Source organism: Cyprinodon variegatus, unplaced genomic scaffold (assembly GCF_000732505.1).
Source record: "Cyprinodon variegatus isolate N-32 unplaced genomic scaffold, C_variegatus-1.0 Scaffold248, whole genome shotgun sequence".
Classification (NCBI taxonomy): Eukaryota; Metazoa; Chordata; class Actinopteri; order Cyprinodontiformes; family Cyprinodontidae; genus Cyprinodon; species Cyprinodon variegatus.
Window position 1 is genome coordinate 1037053 of NW_015150701.1, and position 16380 is coordinate 1053432.

The following is a 16380-nucleotide window of genomic DNA, read 5'->3' on the forward strand; positions in this document are numbered from 1 at the left end:
TACAGAGGATGAAATAAAAATAATGAAGGTGAAAAATTACTCTGCAGGTTTTAATTAAAAGAATGGGTATTAAAAAATATAAAAATGTTAAAGTTAGAAATAAAATAGACATAAAAAGAGGAGCTGGTTTTCAGTGGTGTCAAAAGTACTGTACACACGTTACTTAAGTAGATGTATAGATACTGCAGTTTTAAAACACTCTGGTAAAAGTTGAAGTATCAATTTGACCTCTTTGGTCAAGTGGAAAAAGTATGTGCTCCAAAAACTACTTAAAGTATAAAAGTATAAAGTAACCTTTAACAAAAACAGCCAGATGCCACTTTATGAATTGAAAGCTCAATTTTTCGGCTTTTTAGAAAAATTCTTTGAGATAGGGCTAAGGATGAGGGAGGTCTGGTTGCTCGTCTGTGTTCGACCTTTCAGACATTTCAACACCTTTTTCTAAATCCTACATTGCAGCATGGCATAGACAATTTGTGTTTGCAGTTTGAAGAACACCTGCTTGCTTCTGATGATTTCCTTTAGCTAACCAATGAGTGTTTGCGTTATATGACTCATCCAATTACACTAGTTTTCACTAGATGTGGATGGCGCCAATGATCTGCACTGGATGGCACACATGATCTGAAATAAATATTAACGAATAATGATTAATTTAAAAATGTAAGAAATAGAAAATACAGATACTTGTTTGAAAATGTAATGAGTAGAAGTCAGAAGTAGGAAGAAAAATAAGTAATGGAGTAAAGTTCAGATAACTAAAAAGTTTACTTAAGTACAGTAACAAAGCATTTGTTGCTGATTTTAAACAAAATTGAAACAAAAATGTGAAAAAATGACTGTAGGAAAAAAAACATAAGTAATAAACTGGGCAAATAATCATTAGACATGACCCAATATTATAAACATCAAAAACATTTTCCCCTCCCTTTGACTGTGAAAATATAACCACATAGTCTGCTTCAGTTAAACACCCCATAATCCTACCCTGCATCATTGTTAATCCAGGATTAAGGGGTGTTTACATAAATTATAATTTCATCGTGTCTCGAAAAATTTTTATTATGGCTCAATCATGACTTAATGACTTTAATTGCCCTGATTGCGCCAGGCTCATAACAATTGAAGAAGGTTCAAATTCTATTCAATGGACCAACTGCTTGGCCCCGCCCTTCCAATTCCATATTTGGGGCCCTTCCACATTCCAGGGGCCGGTGGGAGGAACTATGACGCCACCTGTTTGTGAATGGGCCGTGCGGGGTCCAGCTCAGAGCGCACTGCAGTCAGCCGGTCGGGACGCAACATTCACAGACTGCAGGCGGCTGGAGAGAAGCTCAGGAGTTTGGGACACACGACGTATTATAATAATAAAGAAAAGAAGTGGAACATGGAACTGCCTCGGGTCGTCCTTTGCTTACTGTTATTTATCAATCAAGTTTCCATCAGCCTTCAGTCTAAAGAACGTGAGTATTTTTCTCTGAATAAAGTTCTGTGAGGAGTTAGACCGCACCTCATGAGTCAGGATGTTGGAATTTAAAGTTTTAATTCTGATTTAACTTTTTCTGTTCTCCAATTACAGCTTAAGCTTTGTGTTTTAGGGTCGTTTGTGTATTTTAATTGTTTCCGATTTGTTCTATTGAAGCATGTTTTGAGTTAAGTTTTTAATTCACCCTTTGAAGTTCTAATAATATTGTTTCAGTTTCCAAAAATGTGGGAAAAACAGGTCTGAAGTTATTTTTTTTTTTTAAATAATAACTAGTCTTTTATTAATTGAATGGCCTAGTGAGCCAATGGAGCTGCTGAAAGGGGGGCACCTGTTTCCTCATTTAACATGTCACCCTTTTTTCTTTCATTCGGGTCACGCAGATTCATGTATTTCCCCTCTTCATGGTCATTTAAAAGCCCACGCCTTTCTCAGACACTATTAAATCTGCACCCTGAGCCATGAGGGACACGGTTACTGAAAATCTGAATCAACCCAACATGGTTGATTAAAACGTCAAAGTGTGGCATGTGCCCCCATAAAACAGATCAAAGCTTTTTTTTTTAACAGCTCAATAACTTATAAAACATTGTCTTACTTTCTTTTGTATTTATTATGATACACTTTTAAGGAAGCACAGTTTTCTGGAGGGTCAAAGAAAAGCCTACTTTTAGTTCAAACTTTCCAACTCATATGTAGGAATTTATTAAAAGGTAATTGAAATATAAAACTCTGTTTCTAAGAGAATGTAAATATTTTAAATGAGCAGTAGAATAATTTTGATGCAGAAATATAATTATATAGCTTATGTTCCTATCCTGACTGCACACCCTCCTAAAGGAGCTGGTTGTAGGAGTAAATCCAAATATTGGAAAGTTGAGTGGAAGGAAAAAGTACTCTATTGGTTCTATCTGGGTTTTTCATCACACATAGGGCTTGATGCAGTTGCAAGGTTTCTTTAGACAGAAAGTGCTTTAACATAATTTGATTGAACTGACTGACTATACAAAGGAGCTGGATTGAATTACATTGATGGCTCTGATATTTTTAACTGAGCAGGAATTGCCTTTCAAATACATTCTGTTTTTCCCCCATAGATGTGTTGCTAGATATGAAAGCTTCTGGTTCAGAGCTGGGATGGCTGACGTCACCATATGAGAATGGGGTGAGTATTTATACCTCAACAGACACTTTGTAGGACCCTGGATCCATGACTTGAAGCATGACTTTTTATGAGTAAGACCTCTGTGGAAGTTTGGTTTAAAACCTGCATGGTGACAATGACTGAGGCCTTCCTCTCGCTGGTTTAGCTGCCCTAAAAAGGTTCCCTGGGAGAGATGGAATGAACAGCAGTGCGATGAGGTTTGGCAGAGCTCAGCTTGTCTTGTTAATGTTACCCTTTCATAAAGAGCTTATGGAGGCCATTAAAATGTCAGAGTTCAACCTACATTTAAATTTACTTTACCAGAGTGCGTTTTACAGAGCTACAGTGGATTGATTTCTCTTTATACCTGAACCGCAAAGCAATCTCTCTTTTCTTTTCAATAATGAAGAGATCACACTCAGAAGAGATATGGAAAGTCATAAGATATAGTAGAAAGTCTCATCCAGATGTAGGGAGCCATCCTTCCCATCTCTATCTATAGTTAGTTTGCTTTCTATCCAAAATAAGAAACAGGATATGGCCATTTCCAGCGTGCGGTCTGTGTTTCTTGTTGCACTGAAAGATCTAAGAATGTACGGATTGCCGTTGTACTGAAACGGATTTCCCTGTTTGTGCAATTGAGCTTTGTTCTACTATTACAACTTTGTTCCACTTTATTTATTTTTGCACGTAGCATTATTATTTTTGCAAAGCCTTTTTTTAAACTATAAAATGACTTTACTGTTCGATATTTAAAGTCCAAAATGTTTATATTAAGGCCAATTTTGGAAAAAAGAACACTTTGTGAAGTCGGGACATGGACAGGGAAAGCTGGGGACTCTACACCAATATGGCTGCAGCAATCATATGATGTAGCAAAGGGAAAACCTGCTTTTCATTGCCTTAAATCTGCATTTGGGAGTTAACAAAAAGGCTAAGATACACTGAAAGAGAAAAAATGAAGGAAGGAGGTTTGGGTGCATCAGCCGTAAACTGAACAGAGTGGGTGAAGAAAAGAATTTGATTTAAAAACTGGAAATGCTGTAGTGCCTTTAAAGAGTACCATTCTATTGCTCTTTACATAAGCGTAATTATCTATTAGATGCTCACTCTGACCAGAAGCTCCCTCTGTTCTCAGTCTGAGTTTAACTCAGGAAGATTATTGGTGTCTCAATATGGCATCTACTATTTGACTGTTAAAGGTTTATATAGTAGAGCTAAAACATTTTATTTCTTGGAGTTTTACTACAAAATATACGCTACTACTTGGTTCCATGATTTGGAGTTGAGGACGACGTAATTGGAAAAACTAATTTGCATTTATACTAAATGGGCTCAAAGGAGGGTAATCTGCTACGGTAGATCACCACAGCTTATTAACATTTAAGATCTCTCTCTCACTTGATAAAAAAATCTGAAGAGTCCTTTTAATTTCAGTATAACAGTTTCAACAGGTCAGAAAATTAAAGGATCATTTTAATTGTCTGCAGAAATTGATCATTTCCTCTCTTCTTTCCCACATCAGTTGTAAAGCTGAATCACTCTCTCACCGAAACCCTCCCAAACTGCTTACATATGACGTGTTAAATTTTAATCAGGATTTAAGACTTTTAATCTTTTTACACGTCAGTGCTTCCCTCTCATAAAAAAGCCCTCTAATTGCTGGTGACTTTGCTGCCATGCCTCTCTCAGCACGGCACTTACAAAGCTTTTTTAACTGCCAGAAATGTTGGTTCTACTGTAGCCGTCGCCTGGTTGATGCCTTTCATGCACGTTTCCATGTGTGTTTGTGGAAAAACCACACACGTTGAGAGCACACAACACATGTCCAGACAACGTTATTTGTGCGGATAGAAAAAAAAGCTTCTACAGACTTCCAAGTTCCAGGAAAAAAAAAAACATCTCAATGACAAATGTTTCATTATGAGTGGATATGATTATGTAATATTTATACTTGGTTTATTCTCTCTTTGCAGTGGGAGATTGTTCAGACTGTGGTGAACGGCTCGCTTTTTTACACCTACAGTGTTTGCAATATAGACTCCACTGACCAGGACAACTGGTTACGGACAACTTTCATTCAGAGACGTCCAGAGAGCAGCCGTGTCTTTGTGGAGCTCAAATTTGTCGTAAGGGACTGCAACACCTTCGACGGCTCCTCTGTCCCCTGCAAAGAGACGTTCAACCTCTACATCTCTGATACCGACGCCGACGTTGGGACTAGCTTCCGCAAAGGGCAGTTCCGCAAGGTGGCCACCATCGCTCCCGACGAGGTCACAAGAGGTCGAGTGCCGAAGGTCAACACGGAGACGAGGACCGTGGGTCCCCTGTCCAAAAAGGGTTTCTATTTGGCTTTCCAGGACGTGGGTGCCTGCGTGGCCCTGCTGTCCGTCAGAGTGTACTACAAGACTTGCCCGTCTACGGTGCAGAGCCTGGCAGCCTTCCCGGAGACGGTAGCAGATGCTTTGAGGGAAGTGGAAGGAGTCTGCGTGAAGAATGCCATCAGTCAGGCCACCCCACGCATTTACTGCACAGCTGAGGGTAAATGGGTGGTTCCCGTGGGCCTGTGCCAGTGTCGCCCAGGATACGAAGCCACAGAAAGCTCCTGCCAAGGTAAACCCTGCCAGAAATCTGCCCCAACTGTGCTTGGCTCGCCTCGGGTGTTGTAACAAATTTGTCTCGGCTGAGTGGAACGAGTGAACAGGAATGTTAATTATGCCTGATTTGTTTGGAAATAAGTGCCAAGAGATGGCAAACAGTGATTACTTCATATCACTCACAAGAGTAAATCTGTGAGGAAATTCAACTGTCTCTCACTAACGCCTTTTCATATTTGTACCTGTTGCCCAACAGCTCTTTGTTTCTACCCCTGGTCGCTCAGGTTTCAGGAATGGGGCAGGGCTCAGAGACTGTTTTATTGCTTCCAGTGAAAATACAGCACTGTCGCAGCTTGATGTGACCTTTAGATTTGTTGTCTTTTTGAATTATTTAGCTATTTATAGTCAGCCAAAGCTTTTTTTTTTTCCTGTAACTCCTTAGCACAAATTTTGGTCTACCATGATTAATTCTAATCCTTTACATTTTTAACTAGTATTCCTTGTTAAAAGAAAGGACAGTTTTTCTCTTATGACATTCCTACAAATCAAAAACCTGAATCCTGGAAAGCAAATATTCTTAGTTTAGTTTACTTAACAATAGAGGCTATTGAATAATTAAAAGTTTCTTAAAAAATCTTGACCTCAGAATCCATCATGGCTTCATTGTGAATGAATGAATGAAGCCACACCTTGTGAAATTCTTTACAGGCTTCCCTTTCACATTCCTCTGAAAGCTGATGTTATCCCTGTTACCTCTAAACCTTTCTCTAAAACACTTTTTCCTTCCACCAAACTTTCTAAAAAATATCCTGACACACATCACACTTTGAACAGCCAGCCTCTTAGCATTGGCCTTGTGGCTGAGGTCATGTATTAAGACAATTTAGTACAAATATTTGGGAATATACTTGTATTATTTTGAATAATTACATCTAATGAAAACCCTGAAATGTTGCAATCTGAAAAGGCTGCAGGTATTCTTGTCGCTTATTCGTTTTTGTCACATTCCTCTTTTTAACTCAACCCCCAAAATCTTGAAATCTAAAAAATAAAACTCTGGTAGTTGCAATAAACTTCAGTACATTTAAGTGAACATGAGATGTTAAAATTTTATATAGGAGACCAACAAAAGGCAAAGACTTGGCCCGGGCATTCATGAACTATCTACTCTCTTTGCATGTGTGGAAGTTGGTTTGTCCATTGGTATTCTAGGGTGTGGTGTTGTCTGGAGGAAACGTGGGAGGAGAGGGTACGAAGGGAAGAGGAAGGAGGGAGGAAGGGCCCTCGGTGTGCTGCGGGGATTTCAGAGAGAAATTCTTTCTTCCTCACGTCATCGCAATACCTACAGCGCTGATTGACTGGAGGAAGGGCCGTGTGAATGTGTTGGAGCCACTACCTGAAAGCTCTGTGTGTCTTCTCCTCACAGGAATTTGTTTTGGGCAGGTTGCTAAGGCGACAGCAACCACAGATTGCAGGGACGAGGCTGACACACCTTTCAGGGGTTAGACTGAGTCAGGCTGCGGTTTTATGACTCCTCACAGTCCGAGCCACCTTGACTGCTAGAAGTCATGTGTGATATTTGAACCTTTTCCTATAAGTGGGCAGGCCATTCAGACAAAGGATAAACTTTTACACAATTTAATCAATTCATATTTTAACTGCTTAAAGAAGTGCTTTCAGAGTTTCTGATTTTGGGGGCATGTTTCTTTTTTAATTTGGATTTGTATTTTGTGCTACTAAAATTATAGATTCTTGTGCTATTGTCTAACAATTAGATTTCAAAATCCTTTCTAACACTCCTCCTTTCATTTTTTTGTAGTCCACAAAAAAAGAAAAGATTTTAAAACTTAGATAAATGAAACTGACACTTTAAAAAATATTTTTATCTGTGTGTATGAATAGCCTATTTAGAAGCCTTCAGTTAATAATCGCTCTTTAATGTTTTGGTATTTTAGTATGATACCCATGTGACTTAACAAGCCTTAATAATGAGAAAGACAAGAATACAAAACATTTGAGTCATTAAATTTGTTTTGTTTTTTCTTGTGATTCCAAAGTGCTTCAAAAATGCATGGCTTAAAATTATTATTAAATCAAAACATTTTAAATTCAGTTCAAAAACATTAAATGATACAGATAATTGAAATGGTAATTTTATTAATTTATATTAAGGAAAAATAAAAAGAATAAAAATGTTTTCAGCTTCAAGTAAGACAGATTTGTTTTGATCTTTAATGTCAAGAAATTGCAACAAGACAGATGCCTCTAACCTAATTACTTCAATTTTCCCTTTGTTAGTTAATTTTGCACCTTTTTTTAAAGTGAGGTTATGCTTCTTCAATAAATACGTAGAATATTTTAAACCCTACTATAAATAATTACCAGGAATATGAATAGGTCTTGAGTGCACTGTAAATGCATATTTCCCATACTTCTTATAATAGACTAAACAAAGAATTGATTAGGAGGCAAACTAACTGATAATGGAAAGTTTAGCCTTGCATATCAGTGGCTGATAAGAACTGTTCTTCAAAGCACAATCATCTCGCAATCAGGTTGTAAAAAGTTTCTCTCGATGACCATACCGGGAGATGGAAATGGAAGTTGGCACAGAAAGACAGGAAATTTGCTTGTTACAGAGACGTGTATGATTCCAACATTTGGGTGATAGCCTGATTAATAAGAACGAGGAAACATCTGCTGTTGCACAAAGAACAAAAAAAAAAAACGTCAGTGATCTTCTGTCAGCCAACGAGAGAAAGTGATATTCCAACAGGCTCATGTCCTGTGTGTGGATTTCACCGACGAGCCCAACTGTTGTGAGAAAAGGAAGCAGAAGCGACATGAGGAGGAATGCTGACTGACACAAATAAGCAGATTGTCCTTTAGTGGACAGTTGGTGCACGAGGGGAGGTTAGTTTCAAGGGTTGCCTAGTTAGGTGCGGGGTGTAATTTAGTCAAGAGGATTAGTAGAGCCACAGGACAGCTGTTAGCCAATGACATGCCCCACTCGGTCTCCTTTTACTCTTTCATCCGGTTGTTAACACACGCAACGAGCTCCCTAATCCACGTTCTCACTGATTACAACAATGGCTTAAACCACAAAGAGCAAAAAAATCATTTCAGTCGTTAGATTCACCAGTGGCTAACTTTCTCTGTAAACTTTTGATAATGTCAGAGCCAGAAATAATCAGAAGAACAAAAGAAGAAATTGGAATAGTTTCATTCTATTTATGTAAATGTTTTCTATTTGCATTAGATGCAATGCAAATTAAAGATTTGGATAGGACTTCCTCTCTGCCAAAGTTTGCATTAACATTGTTTGGGTTTTTTATTTTTTTTACACTGCACACATGCTGCCATTTATGGGCTTTATAAAAAGCAATGCAACATGTTTATGGCACCACTCTGTCCGATCTCACAGACAATAGATGAATGGGGCTGTAGTTCCTTTAGTACGTGACAGAGGTCCTGCTGTTCCAGCTCAAGATAAAATGGGAAGGCCCCCTTTTCTTATTCGAAAGGACGTCGGCTACACCCCCTCTGTCGCTGAGTGACTCCCCAGAGAGAGCTTCTGTTGGTGCTCCAGACCTTAACCCCGCCATCCCCCCTTCTATTCATCCTCATCCCACACTCAACCTGCTCCCTCTCCTCTTCTTTACCAGCACTACTTGGGGTGCAAAGGTCTTTCTGTTTTGGTGGGGAGGTGAGGCGCTTACGTCTACAATCCGAGGTTCATGGTACTTCTTCTCTCTGGCACTAGGAAAGGCGCCAGGATAAAAAGCACAAGATTAAAAGATATTTAAGTATTTAAAAAACAGATGGACTCAAATAGAGGAAATATGAGACCAAAAGTAAACTTTTGGCTTAAATTCAAAAAGCTTGGTGTGGTGGAAAGATAATGCCCAGAACACGACATCCATTGGTAAAACAAAGTGGTGGCAGCACCTTGCTGTGGCAGTGCATTTTTTCTTCTGCAGGAACATGAAACCTTTTGGTCATGACAAGATGGATGGAGCTAAAACCTGGAAGAAAATCTATTGGTGGCTTCAACAGAGTTGAGGTTGCGATGTAGGCTAACCACCCATTGGCCACTGTAGCCTTATCCAAGGCAGAAAATATGTGCATCTGCTTCCACAAAGAAAGGAAGAAATGGCGGAAACGACAGCCTCAGACTGCATTGAAGCCCTCTTCTGATTTTTTTTTAATACTGTATGGATGTTTACTAACCTTCTATGCCCTGGAAAGCTAATTATCTCCACGATAAAAGGCCAGTTTAAACCACTCAACCAGTTTCCAAGGTGTCATTTCCTTTGGCAAAAACAAAAATATTATCTACCAGAAATTTGAGCTGCAGAGTTCACAGGGGAAAGGAGAGATCTGATCACCTGATGGATTTACAGCCCTGGTTCCATCCGGTAGACTCTGGCAGTGTGACCTGAGATCATGCCTCCAGGCTGAAAAAAAAAGAAAAGAGAAAGACAAGTGGAGGCAGATCGTCAAGGAAATCCCGTCTCATTCTTCCGGATACAAAGACTATGTGATTACAGGTTGCTCACAACAAATGCTTCCTGTTGGCTGGAAAGGGGCCGGACTGATAGAGATAGACTTATTGTTTACTTTTGGATCGCTAACTCCTTCCTCTGTTTGTTTCTTTCATATGACATACTAACTTGAACACACCCTTTTTATTTCTCTCACACAGAATGCAAACCGGGCTACTTTAAACCGTCTGTCTCCAGTGAGTTATGTCAAGTTTGTCCAGATAACACCAAGCCTTCTTCAGCTGGTGCGACTAAGTGTCTCTGTAAGGAAGGCTTCTTCAGATCCCCTTCAGATCCTCCGACAGCAGCTTGCTCTGGTAAGAAATCCTACTCTCTGTCTTTTTTGCACCTCAAGTTCCTTCTGGAGCCACTGGATGTACTTTAGAAGACGTCTCTGACTGATTTATTTCCCTGTTAAGCTCCTCCTAGTGCCCCACGCGACCTCTCTTCCACCACCCTCTCAGGAGAGGGCCGCCTGCTCCTGTCATGGAGCCCACCTGTCGAGACCGGAGGGCGTAGCGACCTCACCTACAGTGTGGTGTGTGAGATCTGCGACGAGTCCCAGTGTGCCCCCTGTGGTGAGAAGATCCGTTTTGAGCCCGCTTCGACAGAACTTCAGGAGCCTGAAGTGGTCGTTAGTGACCTGGATTCTCATCACAACTACACGTTCACTGTGGAGGCTCACAGTGGAGTGTCCCAGCATGGCACAGAGAGGGCCACTGCATCCATCACCACTACTCTGGATTATACAAGTGAGATTTATGGACCTCCATTTCTCTTTGGTTAAGATCCTAAATACTTTTAATGGTTAATCTTTATTCCAGCTATAAGTTTACTGCACCAGCCATATAATTACTGTGATAAAGGCATAAGAAATCTTCAAATTAGTTACTTTTTCTTACTTAAAACATTTTAGAAAAATCCTGAATTGGATCTATATAAAAAATTTTTTGCAAAAGTTCCCACATCATGAAATAATTTATACTTACCATTACCACAGTTGTTGGTACCCCTTAAAATTCCTTTTAGTGATTGTCTCTAAAGGATTTTAATTCCTAATTAATAGGCTTTTAGTTTGATACTTCTCAAGGGAGCTTTAACCAATGTTATCTTCAATATAATAGCACAGAAGCCATTTATTCAAAATGGAAAAGGCATGAGAAGAAAGTCTTGCACTGTAAGATTTTTATTTGAATATATTTTTCTAATTTATCAAGACGATCTAATTTTCGCCTTACATAAGTAAGACATTTGCATCTACAAATAAATATATCACAAAGAGCCTTAAAAAATAAACATCAAATGCATAAAATATAGACATTTATATAAAATTTTAGATAAATAAAAAGATAGAATAAAAAAACAAAGAAAGAAAGACATGTTAAAACCCTGTGACTAAAATGTTGCTTTAAAAGCAATACTGTGCAATTAATTAATTTTAAAAATTGTATAGGTATTTATGAGTGGGAAATTGGTACAAAATAAAAATAACTATCCTATTATCACAATAATTTCCCCAAAAATTAAAGTATCTGAATGGGTGAATCTACCTCTAAATAATTCAGTGTGACGGTGTTCTGCTGCAACACATGTCAACAGTCTTTTGAGCCGTTTTACACATATTTACCAATGGTGACAGTAGTTTTGCAAGACTGTGTGGCTGTATATAATATAACTAAAGTCTTAGATAAGTGTCCTTTGTAGATTCTAGTAAGCTAGGAGCCAACCACCTTAAGAGGAGGAAAACAGTTTTTTGTGCAACCTTCCAATTAAAGGCTTCTACCAAAGACGGACTTACTACACAGAGAGGAATTTAGTCTGACCCACTGAATCCCAGAGGCTTTCATTTCCAAACACTATGATTAGTCACTAACCATTATTTTGCGCTCTGTCTCTCACCGACCTTTAGATCCCCCCAAGGTGACGTCGATCCATCTGGATGATCGTGGTCCCACCAGTCTGTCTCTGTCCTGGACTCTGTCTCGCAGACCTCCAGCCCACATTAGTCACCACTATGAGCTTATGTACCGCAAAAAAGTAAGATAGAGTTCCTTTCTTCTCCCGCATAAAGTTTTAAAGGGCTGTAGCTGTTGTCTTTGCATTAGAAGAAACCTTTCTAATGCAATATTTCCTTGCAGGATATTGAGGGAGAGAGTGATGTAACCACCTACACTGTCCTAATTCTGGACAAGAATTCTGTCCAGATAAATGATCTCATCCCAGATACTACCTACGTGTTCAGAGTTTTGGTCAAACTGAGTCCTGAAGCCATGCCTGGCAGCTACAGCAAGGAGCAGGCATTTCATACATCATCTTTAGGTAGCAGCACCAAACCCAAACAACCACATTGAAATATATATGTTTGTTTGTGTTTTCAAATGACAAAAATCTGATTCTGTATGGTTTGTTCAGCTGAATCTCAGATACAGAACAGGCCCACCTTAGTGATGGGAGCGGTGGTTGGAGTGGCTGTTATTCTGCTTGTTGTTGTGGCCGTCCTGCTGCTCAGAAGGAGGTATGTTGTAACATACTCTAAATCCACATTCAACATGTGTATGTTATTAAGATAAATGTAATAGGCTACTCCTCTTGAAACTCTGTGATTATCAGCCGCATAAAAAAGGAGGGTTTTAAGTAATAGCCGGTGCTGCTGAGGAATAATTCCTTTCTCCTTTTTGGCTGAGGCTGACGTGCAATTATTAAAAAGCTAGCATCTATTCTGCCTGATTGATGTTGTTTTGTTTCCTCTCAGAGGACTGAGCTGTCGAGGCAGAGGAGGGCCTGAAGATCCCTACTTTTCTACAGGTACGCATAACGGACAGGAAAAGTTGCATCTAACAATAATTAAATGTTTCCTTTTAACCTTTTTTTAATGTTATTCTGTCTTCTTTAGATCAGCTTAAGCCTCTGAAGGCTTATGTTGACCCACATACGTATGAGGACCCTAACATTGCCTTTCAAAAGTTTGTCAAAGAAATCGACCCAAATGTGATCAGTAAACAGAAGGTCATCGGTGTCGGTAAGGAGATGTTCAGTTATTCATGAAGATGCATGGATTAGAGATTTTTGGGCCAATTTAGGGATACTTTTTTTCATAACTTTCTGAGTTTTGAAATAATCATTTAAAAGAACCTCCCCATCATAAGTTTAATGTCACCCTGGTTAATAAGAATGTGAAGTTTATTTTCTAAAAGCTTCTTTAAGCTTCCACACTGAAGAGTGTTATTATTAGAGCAAACTGTTTGCAAATAGGCATGGTGTATTCTTTGTGTATTCAATGATTTTGAGTTTCTTAATCAACTCTAAACTTAAAAGTCTTGGTTTTGCGCCTTCCTAAACATGTCCTTCCTCTTTCTGTGTTCGTTAGGTGAGTTTGGGGAAGTGTTTCGTGGCATCATGAAGGTTCCTGGGAAGGGAGAGGTGGCTGTAGCCATCAAGACCCTAAAACCCGGCTACTCAGAGAAACAGAGGCAGGACTTCCTTAGCGAGGCCAGCATCATGGGCCAGTTCTCACATCCAAATATCATCCGGCTTGAAGGAGTCGTCACTAAATGTGAGCATAGAGCATCAAACAGATCTCCAACATCCAATCTGATGTAGATTTTACTTTTGGTCAACTATAATTTGAACTACAATCCATCTGAATATATATTTTATATTTTCAGTCAAGCATGCCATGATAGTGACAGAATACATGGAGAATGGAGCTCTGGACACATATCTGAAGGTAGGTTGGTGTATTTTCTAAAGACTTGGAAAATCTGGAAAAACGTTTTTACGTTTTTCCATAATTACTCATTTTGCAGTTAAAAAAAAAAAAAGGCTAAGCTTTTATAACATACAGGAAAATCTGTTTTCTCGGTTCCTTTAGGATCACGATGCAGAGATTCCTTCATACCAGCTTTTAGGAATGCTTCGAGGAATTGCTGCTGGCATGAAATACCTCTCAGATATGAACTATGTCCATCGAGATCTGGCAGCGAGAAACGTCCTGGTCAACAGCAACCTGGAATGCAAGGTGTCCGACTTCGGTCTTTCTCGCGTTCTGGAAGACGATGCTGAGGGCACCTACACAACCAGAGTGAGTCCAGCTTTTTATTTCACAATCTGTAAAGCAGTATAAGAAACTCCAGCTCTTGCTGGGTTTAGTCTTTATCCACTGCACATTCTATATTTTTTCCACTCTTAAGTGTTGGTCCCTGACCGCCTCAGATTTCTTCTCCCGTCACATATTAAGCTTGATTTGTTGATGTTTCTCTTGTGTCAGGGAGGTAAAATCCCCATCCGCTGGACTGCTCCAGAGGCCATTGAATACAGGAAGTTCACCTCGGCCAGCGACGTGTGGAGCTTTGGCATAGTTATGTGGGAAGTCATGGCATTCGGAGAACGGCCCTACTGGGACATGAGCAACCATGAGGTATGTTTCATCTGTCACGGCCCTTATGGCTGTGATGACTGATTGTTTCGGCCTGTTTTCAGTATGTGGTGATAGAAAGAAACCTTGCAGCCAGCGTGTGGCTTCTCACCATCTTTATCAAATCCTAATGTCATTATAGTCGCACAGCAGTTTTCTGGAGTGCTGCCTGTTCAAACTGACTGAAGGTCATAAATCTGCCTTAAATCCAGGAGCTTTCCTAACTCGGGCCCCCTCTCTCCCTCAGGTCATGAAGGCTATCAACGAGGCTTTCAGGCTTCCTGCGCCGATGGAATGCCCGTCTGCTATCTACCAGCTCATGCTTCAGTGCTGGCAGCACGACCGCTCCAAACGACCTCGCTTTTCAGACATCGTCAACATTTTGGACAAACTTCTGCAGAGTCCAGAGTCTTTGAAAACCATTGCTGACTTTGACCCACGGTAATGGCAAAAGGATTTTTTTTATAGATCAGTTTGAGAAAGTTAAATAGATATAGGTCTCTTTCTTTATTTATGTATTTTTTTTTGCACATTTGAATGATTATTCCGTATCGTTTCCTGCAGTGTGTCCATCCGCCTGCCCAGCACTAGCGGCTGTGACAACACCATGTTTAGATCAGTGCCAGAGTGGCTGGAGTCTATCAAGATGAGCCAGTATAATGAGAGCTTCACCCGAGCAGGGATAACCACCATGGAGCATGTTCTTGCTTTGAGGCCAGAGTAAGTGTTTTTCTGATTTATTCCACATGTTGTAGTTTGTATTACTTATGCTGAAAAACTATTAAGCTTTCAGTTCATGTACCTATTATACGGTTTGGGAATGCAGAAATACTGATTTCTGATTTCATTTTTATCATTCTGTTGCCATAGTGATGTTGAGATAGTTTAAACACCTGATCCATGGCTTTTGATATGACTTCTGATCTGACATCTTAAGGAAAGATATTATTGAACCAGAGTCTGTTACTTATGCTACTTGTCTTTGCAAGTTAAACTTACTGATGCAAAGTCTGCTCTAATCCCTTATTGCCCCACAGTTTAGCACATTTAGCTGAGCAATGTGAGATATATATCCTTGTACAGATTCTAACAGGTGCTTATTGTGTTTCTTCTTTTCAGAGACATCAGGAATATTGGAGTTCGGTTGCCAGGCCATATGAAGAGGATAGCATACAGCATCCTGGGCCTGAAAGACGAGACCAGCTCCCTCAGCGTGTTTGCAGTGTGATCTAAGCATTCCTCCAAATCAAAGTGCACTGACCGGCCATGCCATTTCACTCACAGACTATGAGCTGACTGAAGCGGGAGGGAAGGGGGGAGGGAAAGAGTCCCACTGCAAGGATTTTCTTGTCTTTATGTGGCCCAACTTTGCAAGATAAAAGAGGAGCCACCAAACCCCTCAGAGAGGGCTGAGAACTGAGCACATTTGTGTAATATAGCAAAACATAAGAGGATAATTTATATACGAATGTTTGATATGTTGAACATATACAGAAAAAAAGTGCATAATGTGGGAGTGCTTTTACATGTGGAGACTGACTGAAAGATATTAAGCACTCACTTTTTCCCCCCTGTCTTCCTGGATGGTTCAGCCTTTTTATTTTATATTCTGTGAATTATAACTTGTTTTTTTATTTTTATTTGAGGTTTTCATTTCACTCAGGGCAAAAGTCTGATTCTTATGTTTTGCAGTTCATGTTTTCAACCCACATTTTCATTTGTTTACATCATGTCTTAATACAACTGCTTATTTTTATTTAATATTTATTGCATTTTATATTTATGTAATTTGCCATATGAAATAACGGATCTGGTCCATGTGAGCCTGACTGTTTGTTTTTGTGTTTGGATAAAGTGTTTCTTGCTTAACTGATTGTTTTTTTTTTTTTTTTAAGCCTTTAATGGTGTCTCAGTGTGCTATTACTCTGATAGACCTAGATAAATTCCTTTGCATCCAAATTACTTTCAAAGTACATCCGATAGTACTCAGCTTTCACATGTGAGTAATTCAATCCCTTCATAAATACTTATTCTTTGAAACCTCCCATGTTTTTTGTGGCGGAACCCTAACACTGCATCACGCTAACTACACACAACCCCCTTTATCAAACATGGTGGTGGCAGCAGCATGGCAGGTGCAGCTTAGTTCAGGACTGAACCTTAAGAGTAAACCTATTACAGGCTCCATAAAACTTCAG

At 39.5% G+C, this 16380-nt stretch overlaps 1 protein-coding gene across 1 annotated transcript; it reads left to right on the forward strand.

Moving 5' to 3' along the window:
• The first annotated feature begins 1231 nt into the window (after positions 1–1231).
• On the forward strand, positions 1232–16045 carry LOC107089351 (ephrin type-A receptor 2-like). The gene is made up of 17 exons (XM_015382087.1): positions 1232–1463; positions 2581–2648; positions 4604–5240; positions 9930–10085; positions 10188–10520; positions 11678–11805; positions 11907–12087; positions 12181–12283; positions 12521–12573; positions 12662–12787; positions 13136–13321; positions 13434–13495; positions 13640–13849; positions 14036–14185; positions 14430–14623; positions 14747–14902; positions 15302–16045. The coding sequence occupies exons 1-17, from the start codon at positions 1247–1249 to the stop codon at positions 15408–15410; spliced, it is 3069 nt and encodes a 1022-aa protein (XP_015237573.1). The 5' UTR covers positions 1232–1246; the 3' UTR covers positions 15411–16045.
• The last annotated feature ends 335 nt before the right edge of the window (positions 16046–16380 follow it).

Coding starts and splice junctions, on each gene's coding strand:
- LOC107089351 (XM_015382087.1), top strand. CDS start 1,247: ATGGGCCGTGCGGGGTCCAGCTCAGAGCGCACTGCAGTCAGCCGGTCG. Junction 1,464..2,580: donor CAGCCTTCAGTCTAAAGAAC/GTGAGTATTTTT, acceptor TTTCCCCCATAG/ATGTGTTGCTAGATATGAAA. Junction 13,850..14,035: donor AGGGCACCTACACAACCAGA/GTGAGTCCAGCT, acceptor CTCTTGTGTCAG/GGAGGTAAAATCCCCATCCG.